Source organism: Macrobrachium rosenbergii, chromosome 12 (genome assembly GCF_040412425.1).
Source record: "Macrobrachium rosenbergii isolate ZJJX-2024 chromosome 12, ASM4041242v1, whole genome shotgun sequence".
Taxonomy (NCBI): domain Eukaryota; kingdom Metazoa; phylum Arthropoda; class Malacostraca; order Decapoda; family Palaemonidae; genus Macrobrachium; species Macrobrachium rosenbergii.
In genome coordinates, this window is record NC_089752.1 from 101,096,672 (window position 1) to 101,117,351 (window position 20,680).

The following is a 20,680-nucleotide window of genomic DNA, read 5'->3' on the forward strand; positions in this document are numbered from 1 at the left end:
TCTTTCCATGGTGGTGTCGCTTTATGTGGAAACTGGGTCACCTCAGGCTCCACATTTAGTATCTTGGGTCAGGTGGTGAGTGACCTTGAAACCAGTATTCTCGAACCTCAGTGTGTGTTACGTTATATCTCTCTTTTTATGGACTTCCATCATCTCTGGTTTGAGATTTATTCCTGAAGGACACGATCAAGCACATTCAATTTTCTATTTTTAAAATAACGTCTGTTCACTGTAGTTATTTACAGTTTCAATATTTATATTTATATCTAATGTTATTTTACTGAATTTATAAACACCTCTAAAACTTTATTTGTTATTTGTTACCATATTTATTCGATTCTAATCCTGTCTTCATCGGTCCTATTCTTTTCATTTTTACACTTCTGGCACTATATATATATATATATATATATATATATATATATATATATATATATATACATATACTGTATATATACTGTATATATGTGTATGTATATATATATATACACTGTATATATATATATATATATATATATATATATATATATATATATATATATATATATATATATATATATAAATTTTATCACACCGTGATTTATATACAATCATGAAGCTACAAATGTCGCCGCCGAAGAATTTATATAAGTGATAAAATGAACTGGAAAACGAACCCGCGACGAAAGCCTATTCAGCGACTCCAGTTGACGTAAACCATTGAGCCATCGCGGGTTCGTGTCCCCACGATTCACTTTATCACTTATATAAATTCCCTTCGGCGACAATTTCCAACGGAGATATACCGAGGTAGCGTAATTTCACCATCATTATATATATATATATATATATATATATATATATATATATATATATATATATATATATATATATATATATATATATATATATATGCATCACCAGGAGAAAGGTGAAAGAAATGACTTGAACAAGCACTTTCATGACTTCTACACCTCATTAATACAAGTGCCAAGGAAACAAATACAGTCACAAGAGGACTTCGTGGCAAGAAAAACATTGCTAAAAGGATAAACAACCCAACGATTGTCGAACAGTGGTAATGCTTAATAGCCTACTTGTTTTAAAATGCCATTCGTTAAAATTTCATCAACTTTATATAAACCAAGGCTGATGTTTAGTAAACTGTCAGTCTTTTTTAATTACCGGTATACAAGATTCTATTAAATTTCCTTTCACTAGATCTTTGCAAAACATAATTTTCTTTGATCCCTTTGATTGTTTATCCATTTAGCATTGTTTTTCTAGCCAAAAAGTCTTCTTGTGACTTTGTATTTGTTTCCTTGGCACTCGTATACCTGAACCCTGATGAGTTGTAGAAATACATGAAAGCGCTCGGCTCAAGTAATATCTTTTCATCTTTCTCCTGGCTGATGCATATATGATCATCACGCGTCACCAGTGATTTACTGCAATATATATATATATATATATATATATATATATATATATATATATATATATATATATATATATATATATATATATATATATATATATATATATATATATATATACATATATATATTATATATATATATATATTATATATATGTATATATACATTATATATATGTATATAATTTATATATATATATATATATATATATATATATATATATATATTATTACACTGCCTGCGTTTCCACTTGCTTCGGCTTGTCCTAAAAGACTGAACCTTCTTTAATAATGATAGCAACAGAATACGTGAAGCTCTGAACGAATGGACAAACATACGGAGCCTGAATGACCATATGAAACTAATCATTTACGTGTTCAGATTTCAAAACTTTGTCTTAACATATTTTCGGTATTATATATATATATATATATATATATATATATATATATATATATATATATATATATATATATATATATATATATGCACAGATATACACACACCGCCCCACACGCACACATAATATATATATATATATATATATATATATATATATATATATATATATATATATATATATATATATATAATGGGGTCCAGTCAAGGACGAAAAATACTTAAAAGGATTAATTCAAATATAAATACAATAAGTAATTAGATAACACTTCTGTTCTGATTACGTGACCAAAACCAGTGAAATTGTCAATAAACAAGTAACGATTACTTCTCAAAGTTAATGAGATTTAGATTGCATACATATCCAGCGTCGCATGGTCATAAACACCGAGGTATTTTCTCATTTCCTAGCTGTAAGTGTCAGTCGCACCTTTTCTTTCTAATGGATCTTGAATAAATCAGACTAAAATATTTTCGTTTACTTTACTGTTATATCTATGCAACATGTGGAATTATGTTTCGTAGAACAAGCTGCCACAAACTCCTCAACTTATGACAATTGCAAAAAACGCTTTCTTCATGCGGAAACTTCATTAAGAGAAAGAATAGCCTAAAGTTCCAGAATGAAATAACACTGAAGTATAGCTACGGTCTTGTTGAAGTGCAATATACAAAGGTTTCACAATACACTTCTAAATGCCCTCTCTGCTACTTAAATCGTAACTTAATTTTGCAAAGATTTTTATTTACGGGGTTGTGTTGCCATGCTAATATCCGTAGTTTTGTTACTATTTATTTATCATATAATTTTCATGATCAAGAAAAAAACTCACTTTACCTTAGTCAGCCTTAATATACGTTTTCTCTTACTTCCCCAGCAGAAAACGAGTAGGTTTGCAATTTTAAGGGAAACACTTGATACATGGAATTTGCCTAACTTCATGCGCAAATCAAAATTACGTACCTGCAAGCTTTACTACTACGGTACTCCTCAATATTATAATAATTAAGATAATCGATTATTTTCTAGTACAACTAATATGATTTTCAGATCGAACTCCAAAATAAAAAAATAAGGCTGATGAATAGTTACACCCTTTAGCCCAAGTACAATACACAAAATACATTATTAAGAAGGATTACGTTTCTTTAAGAAGGACAAAGTTACATAACGTAGGTTTCCGTACGAATTTGCAATAAATAAAAAGATTAATCTCAATCACAAACCAAAGAAAACGTTTCCTTCCGTTTTCTATGTCTGGTTTTCTTTGAAGTCGATCCTCCTATGACAACCCACACTGCGCTAAATGGAACCTCATTTTCACCCCAATTTCATCTCCTTAATTAATAACACCAAGCGTGCTTTAATTTTCCTTATCTAGCTTCGGAATAAAACCCTTGTATATAAAATCACCAGCATAGTGCAAAATATCAGCTACTCATAAAGGGACAGCCAGAATCAATTCAAGCGATAGACAGGCATTGATTTCATCGGTTCAAGATACTGCTTACCCAGTTTCTTTCTTATTTTTTAATTGAATAAGACGGGTGCGTGCGTCCAATAGTTCTTTTGAATGCCAACGGAGCATACGGCTCTACCTGGAGAGCTTTCCCTTCATTACATTACTCATTTCGTGACGAATCGATAACCTGAATAGAGAGTTAAAGTTGCCCTCCTCGCCCACGTCTTCAGTTGCGGATGTAACGCTTTGCTCATATGAATTGTCCCCGACGCTAAATGAGCGGGAAAAGAACAAAGGAGTCTCTTCTCTAGGCATCCCACTTGTTTTAAAGTTCACGATGCTAGATGCAATGAAATGATTAAACTTGTCGTCTTCATCTCCTTATCGTTGCAGTCTCTCGTAATGACTAAAACAGCATACCAGAATAGAGCAGATGCCGTTTCACTTATTCTACATACACTGTACCATAATGAACTTCGCATGGGATCAAAATAAACTAAAATTGCCAGTATAATTATAAACTAAATTACATAACCAAGCGCATTAACAAAATAAGAAAAACTAACTGAAGCACACAAAATTCCACTATAACCAGCAGAATTACATATATATATATATATATATATATATATATATATATATATATATATATATATATATATATATATATATATATATATATATATGGGTATCAGTCGAGAAACATGCCAAGCGCCATCCTGGGTCAAGGTATTTTTTAATTTAATTTATTATATTTTAAAAATGGCACTTGGCGTGTTTCTCGACTGAAAAACTCATATATATGTTGCTTATTTTGGGTATCAATTAATTTTTTCTTATTTTGTTAATGCGCTTGGTTAAGTATTTTAGTTTGTCTATGAACTGAAGATATGAAAGATAATGGAAACTGTCTTGGTATTAACATATCAAGCATATTTTCAAACCCGTACCGAGATGTTTAACAGTCAAGGAAAAGTGAACGTCAGAATTTGATACTGAGAAAAAGTTGAACAAAACACTTGCTGAATGGGACCTCACTATTCTTTGCGCATCTTTTATTAAACGCTTGTAAATTTACCTACTGCCGTGAGCAAATTGTTGTTCAAAATTGTTAAGATAACTGGAACTGCATCAAATGAAACAACTGAACTTTACAATCTGGCGTCACTTCAACAAACAAACACGGACAGACGACGGGGTTGGGAAGAATATCGCATGCATGCATTCTCGGATTTTTGAAATTTGATCACTGCGTTGGTACTAAGCCTTACAGAGAACGCAGAATATACCATACACAGTACTCTTCTCCTACAGTAAAATTGACCATTTCACACCATTCTAGCATAAGACTATTTCTATATACCTTTAATACCTTATGCAAATGTGAAAATATCTTTGCCGACCATGGAGTCATTTTCTCTTGTCTGACTTGAATTCCCAACAAACCTGCCCTGAATTCCCAATAAACATGTCACAGAATAACTGATAACAAAATATACAAACGCAAGCAACATATAGGTCAATATAAAAATAGAATCAAATACAGCTGGTCGGTCCTATCTTGGAGTTGACAGAGGGAGGAAAAAGGAAAGCCGTGTCCTGAAATAGAGGCGCGCAATCATGGAATCTTATTGCAGACCCCGCGCTCTCTGGCACAGGGCAAATGCGAGATTTACAGCGTCTCAGAATCCTCAGTAATCCCCAGCTTAAGGTCGTACGGAAGGCCCCGTGCAATACAGGATTGAAAGGAAGACAGTCCTATCGACATACTGGGAGATAAGACTCTGTAAAGTAGAATCACTAAAAAAAGAAGAAGAAAAAAGATAAAACAGTAAGACCTGATTTACAAAGAGTTTACAATATCCAGGATTTACATATTAGGAAAAAGTTAAAAGAAAGTGAGAACAGGCAATAATATTTATCAAAGAAGCAATGGATGAAAGAAAGAAACGGTGAATATAATATCAATAATTTCTGGAAGGAAGCTGCAATCAATTTCATCTTAGGGGCAAATCACTCGTCTCTACATTTTGTATAAACTCATACATCCATCCAATATATGCTTTCGGATGCATTCCAATCATTTTAATATTATCACTAGGTACTCTAAACTTCCTATGTATCTAATGTTTAGCCATATATATAAACTTTGTGGTTTGTATAAATCTTGTGACTCTCCTAAGTTGTTAGGTGTACATATATGAGAAAGAAACGGACTATAATATCTATGGAAGCTCCTTTTAATGGCTTAAATGGTGAAGTGTACCTCATTTATTTAATTAACTCGGGTCGAAATGGTTTTTAAGAGAAACATTTCCCATATGCATGGATAAGAAAAAACGAAACAGCAACAGAGAGAGAGAGAGAGAGAGAGAGAGAGAGAGAGAGAGAGAGAGAGAGAGAGAGAGAGAGAGAGAGAGAGAGAGAGAGAGAGAGAGAGAGAGGTGGGGTTCCGGTTCCATTACTGTTTAAGGCTATGCAAATTAAAACAATACGCTTTCAGCTTCGGCATACCTTCCTCACGACATCGCACACGCAGCTGAATATGCCAGGAAAAAGGAAAAATTAACTATATTCTAATTAAAGAATGAATTCCTTCAAAAAACAATGAAACGCCAAGCAATTTATCGGTCATTCTCTCTCTCTCTCTCTCTCTCTCTCTGTGAAAGCATCTATGCATGGATGAACACCATAAAGGTAGATAAGTAGAATATGCCGAGAACCTTTTGGTGTTAAAGCCCCTTCTAAGGGATAGAGATAAACCTTTGGCGCTGATCTCTTGTTTCTTCTTAGCTTAAGCTCCTGAATCCACCTTACCATAAGAATCAGATCTGTAGAAAAGAGGGTAAAAAAGTGTGTACTTACCTTAGCGAGGTCGGTGAGGGGCGTGCGCGACCGTCGGCCTGGGCCTAGTGAGCCGCCCAAGCCGCCCACGCATCCCATTCCCCGCCCACCCAGCTCCACGCTCGACCCCGCCATGCCGCCACCCCTAGGGAGAGAAAAAAGACATTTCAATTCTGGTTCAATTATTACAGAAATATATGTAATAAGCACACGACCTCAAGACAAGATTGCCTTCCATTAAAGACAACTTCTTCCTGAAGGAAAAGAAAAACCTGAGTCTATAATTTTATTTATTACTTGAGTAAAGACATTTTATATACTGAACAGACACCGTACCTTGTAATGTCTTAAAAAAGAAAATTACCCGTGAAAATAGCTGTTGAAATTTCAAGTGGGACGTGCACCTTTGATTAACCCAGTTCGCAACTCTCCATGTCCATGGAGTGAAGAGAGGCTGGGTACAGGAATTATTCGCAAATTGTGATGATCATTCGTTACTTTCAACCTCACAAATAACAGCTACTATCAGCTAAACCTCATACAGTATTGGCAAGGATCGACTGCTAACTATAGATCATTAGCATTTATTTTCTGTAAAAATCTAATTTCTTTAGCAAAGAAGTGGTCTTAAAGAGAGAGAGAGAGAGAGAGAGAGAGAGAGAGAGAAAGTCTCCCATTTTACAAGAAGCTGCGAAACAACGTTTAAATTTCCTTAATATGGTCCCAATTCTAGGGCATGGCTGAGAACGAAGCTAAGCAACCCCCCCAAAAAAAAAAAAAAAAAACTCCTGATCTAATTCTATAGCATGACGGTAAGTAGGCACAAGGAATTACTAAGAGGCTTATGATTACTCGGAGCAAAATATCTTGGCTTGTTAGCTGTTCTTATAAAATATTAAACGGTACGGTCTATGACACACAGATTTGATCACTAGTTATAGAAATAAAGAAAGTAAGACAGAAAGATAGTGTTCCACAGTAGAAAGTCCTTTCAGATTTTTCACGAAAATCTTTACCTAACCATTTGACACTAAGATACAACGATCTCTCTGAGCACTTTCCCTCCCATCACCCGACGAACAACCCTTCTTTAGGCGTTTCTGGAGATTCTGGGGCTTCCTGGGAAATTGGTTGAAAATAAAAAAATATTTAGTAAGGATCTGGATTATGAAATTTAGGCCAAAGGCCAATCGCTGGGACCGATGAGGTCATTCAGCGCTGAAACGGAAATTGACAATAAAGACGTTTTGAAAGGTGTAACAGGAGAGAAACCTCGCAGTTGCACTAGGAAACAAATGTTAGATGGTGGAAAGGAAAGTAAGATGGAAGAAATATAATATAAACGGCGGTTCAGTAAAGGGAAAGAAAAGGGTTCCAATTAGGGGCCGAGGGAACGCTGCCAAGAACCTATAAGTAATGGCCCCAGTGCATCGTATGAGGTGGATTGATGGCACTTTCAAACACGAAGTGCCTAAGTGCGTTGTCACACTGAAACATACAAAATAATATCGTAAACTAATCAAAAGTCAATTATTCAAATGGCCAGTCCGACGAAAACTTCTCATGTTTATTTAGAAGCCCTCCCACTATGCAGCAGGAATGGGTCCTAATGGATATTCGATATCGTTTAATTTACAAACTGAATTCCCTCGCCTCATTGACTGGACATCCGAGAGGCGGAATTCTATAACAGTTGAATTAAATATGTTTTCGAAAGAATTCTCCCACTGTTACTGTTGAAATTCCAGTCAGTGCCCCAAAATAACCAAAGGCAAATGCAGAACAGAATAGAATATACAATTTTGGCCACAGGCCAAGCGCTGGGACCTATGAGGTCATTCAGCGCTGAAAAGGAAATTGACAGTAAAAAGCTTTGAAAGGCGTAACAAGAGAAAAATCTCGCAGTTGCACTATGAATAGACTGTTAGCAAAGGTGGAAAGTAAGATGGAAGAGAATATGAACGGAGGCACAGTAAAAGGAATGAAAGAAGTTACAGCTAGGGGCCGAACGGACGCTGGAAGAAAACTTAAGTAATGCCTACAGTGCCCCGCATGAGGTGCACTGACGGCAATAACCCCCTACGGGGAAAAGGCAAGTACATCACATAAATCATCAGATAAGGATACAAACTTTAATGAATGCCACCAAATAAAACGGTAACTGTCAAAGGTAAACCGGTGCGCTAAAAAAAGTCTAATTAAATTTCCAATGTTAGATACCAAAAAATTCTGATTAAAGTTGCCTGAGTGTTATATATTTGCCTCTACAGTAGCCCTAACTACCTTTCGGCTATACCAATATTCAATATTGAAGGCGATGCTGCCTTGGAGATGAGAAGTCAAACGTGCGTTATGACTGTTGTTCATACAAAGGGCAATCTACAACAAACAATTTCGATAGATCACAAAACCCTTTTCATTCTAAAATACTATACCCAACTGATCATTCACACAGTCCATAAAATTTAATTATTTCAGAATTGCTTTCCCTACATGAATGATAACAGCAATCACTTATTTACTTCTATAACACCTCTTAAAGCTTAGCTTACTATACTTGTATCCATAAAAACCAAAAGAGCTCGATTACCGAATTCAAAATAAAATTTTCCAAAGTACGGACACAGAAACATTAGCGTTTACGATTAACAATACGCTTCAAAGGAAACACTTCTTTTCATGAGGAAATTAAATTAAATGATCCAAAACCCTCGAGTATATTGAACATGATACCATCTGTACATTTTTGCATTCTTACAGCGTGTGCATGTGTGTGTCTGTATGTGATTGTGTACTATATATATATATATATATATATATATATATATATATATATATATATATATATATATATATATATATATATATATATATATATATATATATATATATATATATATATATATACATATATATATATACATATATATATATATATATATGTATGTATGTACATATTCCCAGCTGACCTTTAGTCGAGGTCTCTCACCCCTTTTAATGAGCATTTTCCAGCTGTTTCCAACTTGTCTCTTCCTTCGTCTACTCATTTTGTCTCTCCCGTCTTCTCGGACGCACTCTCCATCTTCTCTTAGGCCTTCTCCACTTCAATCATTACTTCAGCAACACGAAATTCATTATCTCTCCTCCTCATCAGGTGCCCAAATCATTTCAATCTTGAAGTCTAGGCTTTCTTTGACAGTTCAATGACTTTTGCTGATTCTGATCTATTCATTTCTTATTCTATATCTTCTAGTCACTCCACTCATCCATCTGAGCATCGTCATTTCCTTGCCTTAATAGCGACTCTTGTGTCGCAGAGCATTCCTTACACCCCACCCTCAGTATATCATCCGGCTTCGAATTCGATGCTTGTAGTGTGTCCACACCACCAACAGCACCTATTATCGAGCCCAGTTACTGGAACTCTGTTAAATAGAATGGAATAGATTATAGTATTTAGGCCTATGACCTATGAGGTCATTCAGCGCTGAAGCGGAAATTGACAGTAAAAAGGTCTGAAAGGTGTAATAGGAGGAAAACTTCGCAGTTGCACCATGAATCAACTGTTACGAAAGGGTGGAAAGTAAGACGGAAAAAGAGATAATGAACGGAGGTACAGTCAAAGGAATGAAAGTGGTTGCACCTTGGGGCTGAAGGGACGCTGCAAAGAACCTCGAGTAATGCCTACAATGCACCGCATGAGGTGCACTGACGGCACGAATCAACTACGGGGAAAATCTCTTGATGTTACTTTCCAGCTTAATTGTGGCTAGCTGTTCATCATCTACCTCATTTGTCACAGCTTGTCTTTGTTTCGACTTTCATTTATCCCTCTTCAATCTAACGCATATCTCCACTTATCTAGCTTTCTCTCGGGTCTGTTATCAAAACGATGTCATCAGCATAAACATACACCAAAGAGCTTCTCCCTTACTAACCTCGGCCATCACATCCAGCGCGATAACGACTGAACCAAGGACGTAAGCACTTATCCCTGGTGCACTCTTACCTTCACCTGGAAGTTGTTAGTCAATCCCTGCAGTGCTGTTAGTTTCTATACATTTCACTAACTAGTCTGACATATTTTTCAGGTGCCCCCTCTTCCTCTTTGCTTCTTTCTGACACACACACACACACACACACACACACACACACATTATATATATATATATATATATATATATATATATATATATATATATATATATATATATATATATATATATATATATATATTATTGCTAAGCTAGTCTTCTACGACAGACTTTACCATCCATGAGTTTATTCGTCATTAAATGGGTGACCACCAAGTTGCGCCTGAAGCCATAGGCATTTAATTCCAAAAATACACTTGCGCAGGGCTACAGGAAGGGATTAGGACCTTCATTTACAGTTTACGTATAATTCTCAAAATGAAAGAACTATAACTAACAATCTCAGCGAACAATTATCATGGCCACTCCCTCTAAGCAAAATCAGCTGCCTGGAAAATACCTGATTTAACCAATATGACGGATTTTACTTACATACACAAAAAACAGACAACTAAAATTTGGCAGGGTCAAATTAAATAAACCACCAATAGTCTTTGTTCACTTGTTTCGCCGTAAAGAGTGCATTCATTCCACCCACATGAACGAGTGCTGTGTCAGCAGAATTTTGAAATTTGTTAAACTAAGATGCTTTTGTAAACTTTGAGGATCCTCGTTTATTTATATGTTTCCCATTTTAATCTAACGCGCTGTTCTTGTAACAGGATGGTAGTTACAGAAGTGTCTTTGCCATCGCGTTTAAGCTACCAAATAGGTGGAGGTATGGCACTCATTACCATTGTAGGTGCAGTTGATACAAATGATGATTAGTTCGGATTTAAATGTGCATAAGTTGCATTATGGACGATCAGTTTTAATGAATGGCGATGGGTAGTATTCTTTAGATAGCGAGATGACGTGTTATGGAAAGAACAGAATATATACAACTTAGACCAATGGCCAAGCACTGGCACCTATTAGGTCATTCAGCGCTGAAATGGAAATTGACAGTAAAAAGTTTTGAAAGGTGCAACTGGAGGAAAATCTTGCAATTGCACTATGCATCAATTGTAAGGAGAGGGTGGAAAGTAAGATGGAAGAAAGAGAATATAAACGAAGGTACAGTAAAAGGAAAGAAAGGGGTTGCAGTTAGGGACCAAAGGGATGATTCAAAAAACCTTAAGTAATTCCTACAATGCACCGCATGAGGTGCATGAGGGCACTAACCACCTACGGGGGTGTCATGGAAAGAACAGTGAGAGGAATGAAGGTTACATTCTCAGTGATAAGAGAAAGCCTGAGCCATACAGAAGGGAATAACTGAATCCGAGGAAAGGGGACAATTTCAGGTTAACGAGGACTCTAGGGTAATCTTGAATGGCCTTATAATGTAGCTTTAAAACTAAATATTTTTATAGCTGGGATTTTTATCAGTGATATACCATATGACAATAACTGCCTGGTTCATTCACGGATGGAATTCTCTCCGGCTTCTGTTTTTTTCAGATGCCTTTATCCTTCTCTCCTTTTATGAGATGGATCTGTCGCTTATTTGGGACAAAATTCCGTTCCTTGTATAGCTATCTTTAGCTATCCTCTCTTCTTTCATACTCGATATTGTGGGTAGATTCGTTCGTGGTCATTTAAAAAGAATAGATGAAGAATAAATGCTAAAAAGACAAGTACAGATCTACAGTACTTTCTTTTTAGGTTTAAAAAGTCAACCTTTTCCGCAGGTTGTATGAAAATAGACAAAGCACATTTTGATACTGACGAACATTAAAGGTATTTTACAATGCAAAAATCTTGCCATAAAAATATCCACAACACCTTGTTAATGAATCCTATCACACAAGGAAACGTTCTCCCCAGACTAACAGCCAAAAGCAAAATAAAATCCGTCCACCCCCTCAATGCATTTCCCCGAAGTGCTCCATAAACATTCCTGCATTTCCTGGAAGCAAGTAATGAGCTCAAATATGCTTTCCTTTCCTTCCCTGCAACTTCGCCGTCTCGCACAGATACGAGCGCGTCCTCGCTTTCCCCAGCTAAGAAATCCCATCAAAACTTTCTCTAAATGATTCCACCTCCGTGCTTCCGGTCCATTTCCTCCAGCGCCTTCCGTTCTCGCCATCCGACCAACCACTCATTTTAACAACCTACTAAGCACTCCAATGGCCTGTAACCTGGAATTTCTGCTCTTTTGATTCCATATGGGTTTCAATACACCTTTCATAACCACTGACCTACTTTTCTTTGTTGTCCACAGTATGCTTTTCGTTTATAAGTATCTACAAAAGTGTAATACAATAGCAAAACTAAATATTGTAAGACTATTAACTATTCGGTACATTTTATTACTACTTTTTTGCACTAAGTTCTACTTCATTAATGAGTTCCATTTCATCTTTACTAACCATTCACTGTACGTATAATGGCATTACAAGATTTACCGCTCGCAGGAAATTACATGATTAGCTTTAATAAAATAATTGGACCCGGAATATTAACCTTGGAGGTAAGAGCCTATTTACTGCGATTTCGTATAAAAAAAAATACCAAATAACCGTGCTGCAAAAATTTTCATGGCCAGGGGTTCATTTTCTTTGGGAAAATATTCGAGATACAGTTTGCAAAGCAGCGGTGCAATTTCCAGCAACAGAATCATTAGATTTGCCCTGTTATTTCCGTTACTGGTAAAGTTCAGGGATTAGTTCAGGGATTAAGTCACGGATAAAAAAAGGGGGAAATGTAAGGATTTTACGAGGCAAATATGGGCATGTCTATAAGAATTTTCATAAAAATTGCTCTCGAAAGCATATACTTGGTCTGAATATTGCAGTCATGAAGAAAAAGAAAATCTTAAAAAGGCGTAAAATAAGAACAGTCGTTTTCCAAAGGCGTAATATAAGAAAATTGCTTCCAAAATATTTGGTCATAAAAATATGCTGCAATACTCGCAGGTGTGTAGGTATTGTGTGTAGAGAGAGAGAGAGAGAGAGAGAGAGAGAGAGAGAGAGAGAGAGAGAGAGAGAGAGAGAGAGAGAGAGAGTGTCTTCGTAAGTGGTAAGCTACAAAAGCTTAAGCCTCAAGCCTCCACCTTAAAACTATAAAACTATATATATATATATATATATATATATATATATATATATATATATGTGTGTGTGTGTGTGTGTGTGTGTGTGTGTGTGTGTGTGTGTGTGTGTGTGTGTGTGTGTGTGTGCGCAGCTCGTCATGCATGCTGAATGCATTGCCATAAAGTGTCTTCCTTGAAAATAAATTGATTCCTGTTTACGGAAACAAACTTAGGCATAAATTTAGATATATTATTTTTTGCCTTGATTTGTCCTCTAAACAGGAATTAATTAATTTCCAAGGAATATACTTTATTGCAATGCATTCTAGACATACATATACATTTTAAATCATAGGGATGTGACAGCCCCCACTGCCCACCTCTGGAAGGTGCCGTGCTACCACAGTGGACGCAGTGGCTAAGTGGTCGCAACACTAAGGTCACGTTTCCTAAGTCTGACCTGCCGCCCACTCAACTGTCAGGTAAATGGGAAACATCGTCCACTGGGGCAAAGAAAAATGACGTGAGTTACCTACTTCACCCCTAGAGAAGAGACTTTGTTGATATACCGGAAGCTGTACCTTTCAGGTTCCGCCCCTTCCAAGGGAAAAAAAGTTTACTGTATGGTGAAAACAAATACACATATACTAAATAAATAAAAAAAAATGGCCGCGATACCAGACAAGCAGAAAAGTGTCAGGAAGAGCAGATAATGGGCTTTCATTTAGAAATCAAACACCTTATGGATACAAAGTGGAAAAAAAAAGAACCTTAACAGGGATGATCTTTCGCCAAAAATTATATGAAAACCCAAAAACCACTGAAACATCACTAAACATTTAGGGGTATGAAAATCCTTACTGTACATACCGAACTGATGAAAAAAAGGCGATAACACGGCAAACTGCTACTGATAAAAAATAATCTAAAAGACATATTTTACTTGATTATTTCTTCAATCATGTGAGAAAAGGAAGTAAACACATACAAACTTCCTCACCAACCAATCATCCACGAGATTGTGTTAATTTGAATTTCCACGTTACGAAATATACAAAATATAAAAACATATTTCCTCTCATAAAAAGGAACACAGGACTGAAGTGAGACGCAGGTGCTGCCGATCAGGCCACAAAGTCGTAAAAGGTGTTCACCCTGCCATGTAGCTCATCAGGTACTGTGTAAGTACTCAGGCTTCCAAAAGCACCCTTGTATCTAACCGAGAGGTCCTGTTCTGTTTCTGGTATGAGGTGTAAATGTATTGCTGTTTCATTCGCACTTAACCGTGTTCATCTGTACCAAATTCACTCTTCGGGGTAATTCGATTTAAAAGCTATTTATCATCTGGGTCACTCTTCGCTCGGAAAGCTGAGTCAGACGTGCTGGTGCAAATGTTCAACTTACGACAGGTAACTGTTCGTTCTGAGGTTCTAAATTTTTATTTGACCTCTGAGGCTCGACTGGAAGTTTCCTCATCTCTCAATGGAAAGATTCTGTCTCCGTTCCGATGTGAGATAGTAATATCAGTGATCTTATTATTAATGAATTAGTACAGACATTGTAATACGACATTCAATTAACTTCCTTGAACTATATTGTGATTATCTGCACTGTTTAAATGGCATTCATCATTTTGTTACACTTTTGCTGTCGTTTCTGTATTTATGGTAACAATTTTATATATATGTGTATGTATATATATATATATATATATATATATATATATATATATATATATATATATATATATATATATATATATATACATACATATAAAAAATTTGTGCGCTCGCGCGCGCGTGGTGACAAGCGGCGACCCCATTAGCCAAAATTTGACCTTCCCAGAGAAAAGAGCAAGGAAGCCCTCTTAACCTAGATCTTTACCTTGGGAGGCACATCCGGCCCAGACTAACGCGGGTAGGCAGGCCTACTGCATTAGCCCAAAAGGCAATAAAAAGACATATGGAGGATTATCTATATCCTTCAGCTAAGCAGTACCTGCAGCTTAACGGGGACCTCTCTCATCTATGGTCGTTAAAGCGAGAATGTGCGTTGACGAGCATATGCCGTAGTGACCCTTCATTCCCCTGTTTTCTTGTTTTCTTCTATAGTAAGCTTCCAAGCAGCATCCTGCCTACGTCACAAAGATGTGCAGTAACGCCGGAACGGACTGACCCTGCGTACTTTATTAAACCTGAGGTGAGTGTTTCCAACATGCGGCCCATCAGTCCACCCAGCAGTAAATAGGTACTATAAAAACGTCTAACGGGTTTAAGGAAAAGGAGCCTTATCCCTACAGACTTGCTGCAAAACCCGAAGCTGTCTCTTACTAGCGCCTAAAGGGAAAAGAAGCGTATCGAGGTATATATATACATACATACATATATATAAATATATATACAGTATGTATATATATATATATGTATATATATATGTATGTGTGTAAATATGTAAATATATAAATAAATAGATATGTATATGTAAACATACATATTCCTTAAGCTTCCCTATCAACTACTCATTATGTACTAGCATTAACAACCATATCCAACACTCCACAACATAATTTTGTTATTTACGCAGTGAGTTAATTAACACTCCATCCTAACTGAAGTGTGGATTGAGAAATTTTGTGTTGTGCCGATTAAACAAGATGTTCTCTTCCAAATAAAATTTGCTGCATTCACAAGGGGAGAGAGAGAGAGAGAGAGAGAGAGAGAGAGAGAGAGAGAGAGAGAGAGAGAGAGACTGTATCAGTCTACTGAATCATCTTTCTTGCAAGGTGTTCTCCCCTCACAAATTCTGATGAAGAGACACATGTTAATTGTGCACCCTGTCTCTCCTACTCTCACACCACCATAATTATGTACCGCGCGTGTCATAACATTCAATTATCTTCATCAATCAAAACCTATTAAAATAAAGATCGATGAACAAATGAGAAAGCTGTGATGCATTAACGGCGGTTTCTTTGTTCTTGAGCAGTGCTGCAATCTCTCTCACTCTCTCTACCTCCCTTTTTATTTATACCCTTTGTTCTTATCCTTCCCCCTAGATGCGCAAAAAACAAAAGAACACACACTCCACGGCCGGAACTAGAGTCTGGGCTTTATTTATTGCTGCCCTCATCAGGCCATTAGTGATGCGTGCACAATAATCATCCACTCCCATTACCACATCTGCTCTCCGGAACAGCCTCATTTTCTCTCAGGCTACGACCAAGCAGAATGGTGGTGTGGGAGGAGTGGGGGGGGGTGATTCAGTTAGGAGTTATTACATATGGTAGAATAGCCAACCCCCACCCACACCAAGCAGAAGGGGAATGAGGATTTAGTCTGCTAAAAGAATTTATATATATATATATATATATATATATATATATATATATATATATATAGATATATATAAATAAATAAATAAATATATATATATATATATATATATATATATATATATATATATATATACATATATATATATATATATATATAAATATACACACAATTATTACTCTTATGCTTTCTCTTCAGCTGCCAATGATGCAAGGAATGTCTTAATCTTCATAACAATTACATACATATAATTAATATATACTACAGACACACATATACATATTTACTATATATATATGTATATATATATATATATATATATGTATACATATATATATATATATATATATATATATATATATATATATATATATATATATATATATATGTCTATTTCTTTATCATTGTTATGCTTTCTCTTCAGCTGCCAATGATGCAAGGAATGTGTTAAAATTCATAACAATTACATCCAGACAAAACTTTGAAACTAATACAGACTGTACAGCAATTTGTTTGTATCCAAAAAGAATCTTATATAATTTTTTCACAGGTGGTGAGTTTTATTGGGAAATGGGGGCAGTAAGGAAGAGTACCTGATTTAAATCATCTATACTGATTGGTCGGGTTCGTGATTCGCGTAACCTCAAGTAAGATTCAGGGTGGAGTGTGATGTTTGAGTGAATTCCTGAATCACAGGCCGTGTTGTGGTATGCGTTCAGTTATTTGCGGACGGTTTTGGTTCAGTCGGTAACATGAGCTATATAATCACAATGGCATAAGAACACTAGATACTACATCTCGTATAATATTGTCTGTAATGTACATCAACCAGAAAATCGATATAACAAACAATGACTGTAGCGTAGTTTAAAATAAATACCAGAAACAACTATCAATTTATTATCTCCAAAATTTATGGAAAGGTAACCCTAGATAACAGTTTTAAAGTAATTTAGAAAAAAACAAATAATGTAAAAGAAAAAAATGGAGAATTTCAGAAATGATGAAACGGCTGACATACATTTGTACTTTATCTTGAGGACTTTTTCTGCTGCAACATTTGTCTATTACTGTCTAATTATACTTTGCTCTACGGAAGTAAATATAACAAAGACTGAAATCTAATAGTGATTCTAACTGGAAGCTAGCCCAAGCAGAGCTTGTGTGACCCATCAGAGAGCGCATTCAAAAAGATTTGACCAAGTTCAAGTTTCCCAATTTTGAATGGATTAATAAAAGAAGATAAATATTCAAATTTCCATATTAATAAAAGAAGAGCAGGTTCAAAGTTTCTTCAAGGAATATAAAAATCAAAAATATAAATGAAGACTCGCACTCCCAAGGATAGCAGAAACAGTTCCATAACAAATAATGAACCAGAATTGGAACTTACGAAAGCAAGCTTTAATGATGAGTATTCTGAAAGCTCAGCTGATAAAAACTAAATTTCACAGAGACTGCATCCACTCACCGTAGATTAACATAATCTAGGTAATTACCCTTATAACCAAACCACAAGAGAGCCTTCGAACCTTTTTCTGTTAAAAGTACACACCCTTCTTACACAGCGCCGTCAAGGCAATATTTGTAACGCTAGTTACTCACGTTATTAAATGTATCAGTCATCGCATGAACCGGAGCACCAATGAAGAAGGTGGTCATTAATTTGCATTTATTTCAGATCTGATGAACAGTTGCTGTGAGGTCTTTTCTTACTTTGTCAAGAGACTTAATAAAAAAAAAAAATACTCAGCCTGCTGATCACGGCAATAGTAAATTCCGAGCCGGTATATAATTCTTGGTAATTCTTAGGGTGGAAGTCAAATACATGCTATTTGCATCAAAGACATGTATGAAGTGCACTGAAATCCCATATCTTAAATTAGAACAAGTAGAATATCAAACTTTTGCTGACACTTGCAGTAACCACAGTAATCCAGAAGGAGACAACCCAAGTATAAACACGTCAAGAAAATACACAATTATAGCATGCGTGTTGAATTTGATTAGCCCTAATACATTGATTGTTCTTCAAAAAGCAGCAATGAAAATGATCGTTTTAACATCAGTACAATAGGTGAAAAAATTATATATATTTTTTTATAAGTGGCCATATCGACTAAAAGGTGGATTTCTTACAAAAGGATTTCAAACATATGTAACAGAGCCATTTTTGTAATAGTACCAAACACAATAATTCCCTTTCTTAAAAGGTAATAATGCTATTGCTCTAACAATATATTAACACCATTTTTGAAGAGTATCAAATAAAACAGTCTACCCCAAAGCCAAATCAAAGTCCTTCAAAAAGAATGCATCGTGCTTACCCCATACAAATGGGGAAAAAGCACGTTAAAAGAAGAAGAAGAAGAAGTGAAGGGTAATAATCACTTTAAAACGACTAATTCAAGGGTAAAGGTTACATATATGTATTAAGGTACCACTTACTGCACCATTTATCCTTGAGACAATGCCAAATATAATTATAATCCTTGCCCCTGATACACTGCCATAATATGATTATTACCTTCCACTAACTGGTCTTATCTGCAAAACTAAATGACCCTAATTATATAGAACTAACTTTATTATCGTTAAGACAAGGGAACTTCAATAATTGTTACCCTTACGAAGATGGCTCTATTAAATGCCTTTCAGATCATTCAACAATTAAATAAATTTCTTGACAGTAGGCCGCGTCATGAACACAAAACTTGAAACCTATTACTTCACAAACCATAAACAAAACAACGCAGACAATTCCCAACAGTTAGAACTGAAACTGGAGAGATCTTTCAACTTAACGATGAAAAGTTTAAATTACAAAACAGCCAAATTCTTCATTACGCTGCCTAACCTTTCGCTACCTAGAGATGTTTTCGAAATATCGACCACTATGACAGATCCTGCGCCCCTTTCCGTTTCAAAATGCAAAGCAGTCAATCGCACACAGCCGGCAATCTCGACCACCATCCATTCCAGGCTATTCACTTGCATGTTCAATTTCCAGACCGATCAATTGGCAATAAATTGGTGACCGTTCCAGCGATTCTCCCCAAACGGTCTTTCGTGACTAAATCACATCAACCATAACGCCTGGTCAGATTTACTAATGATGGCTTTGGCAAGATAAATATTTCGTCAGATGAACAAGAAAAATGCTGTTAATATTTCGAGACCGAGTTCTGGCATGAAATCCGTAAAACTGGCTGATGTAACATCACTGTTATTTAAAATGATGATGATGGCGATGATGAATAATGCTGAATGAATAAGCCATAGACGGCATACATGACTTTGATCTTTAAAAGAACTCTTTAGAAGTTTACTTCTAATGAGCCATTTCATAAAAGCAGGCGTAGTTCATGAATTTAATCACTGCTCGAACCGACGAAAAAGATATACCTTTTACCAGCAGCATTAAATATTTGTAAAGAACAGTAAGAAGAGGGACAAAAAAGTCACGCAAAGAACTGATCTGAAATCCAGTCTCTCAAACATTAATGGTAGACCTGATAAAACATCCACAGCGAGAGAGAGCTTTCGTCCGATCCATCTCCACCCGTCATTTTCCCAGGCACGCACCTAAGAATTATCCAGAAACGTCCCAGGGTTTTTTAGAATGCGACTTTCGAATTGTATTGACTCAAACTGAAATATTCTTTTCTGAAAAAACTTTAGGGCTTCATGCTGGTGACCAAGTGAAAAGCATGACCGTACTTGCACTCAGTGAGCATTATCTATCGAGGGCACACTATGATTTCACTTAATACGAAAAAACAATGATGCCGGTTTCAAAAGTATGACAGTTTAACCAGGAACACACACACACACACACACACACACACACATATATATATATATATATATATATATATATATATATATATATATATATATATATATATATATATATAGAGAGAGAGAGAGAGAGAGAGAGAGAGAGAGAGAGAGAGAGAGAGAGAGAGAGAGAGAGAACGTGCCGTCGTAAAATGTTCTTACAGATCAGACTTGTAAACATTTTACAAAAGCGTTCTGAAACAAAAGCAATACCATTACTTTTAATTAGAACAAAACCATTCAAACTACCACCGGAAGGGAACAAGAAAAAAAAA

At 35.8% G+C, this 20,680-nt stretch overlaps 1 protein-coding gene across 4 annotated transcripts in view; it reads right to left on the bottom strand.

Annotated features, from left to right (window-relative positions):
* The window catches only part of CdGAPr (GTPase-activating protein CdGAPr), an 842,258-nt gene that overhangs the window by 474,221 nt on the left and 347,357 nt on the right, over positions 1-20,680 (bottom strand). For all 4 annotated transcript variants that reach the window (XM_067112526.1, XM_067112522.1, XM_067112521.1 and 1 more), the window contains one exon: positions 6,145-6,268. In XM_067112526.1, coding sequence (XP_066968627.1) covers positions 6,145-6,258 — 114 coding nt within the window. In that variant the 5' untranslated portion in view covers positions 6,259-6,268. The remainder of the gene's footprint in view (positions 1-6,144; positions 6,269-20,680) is intronic.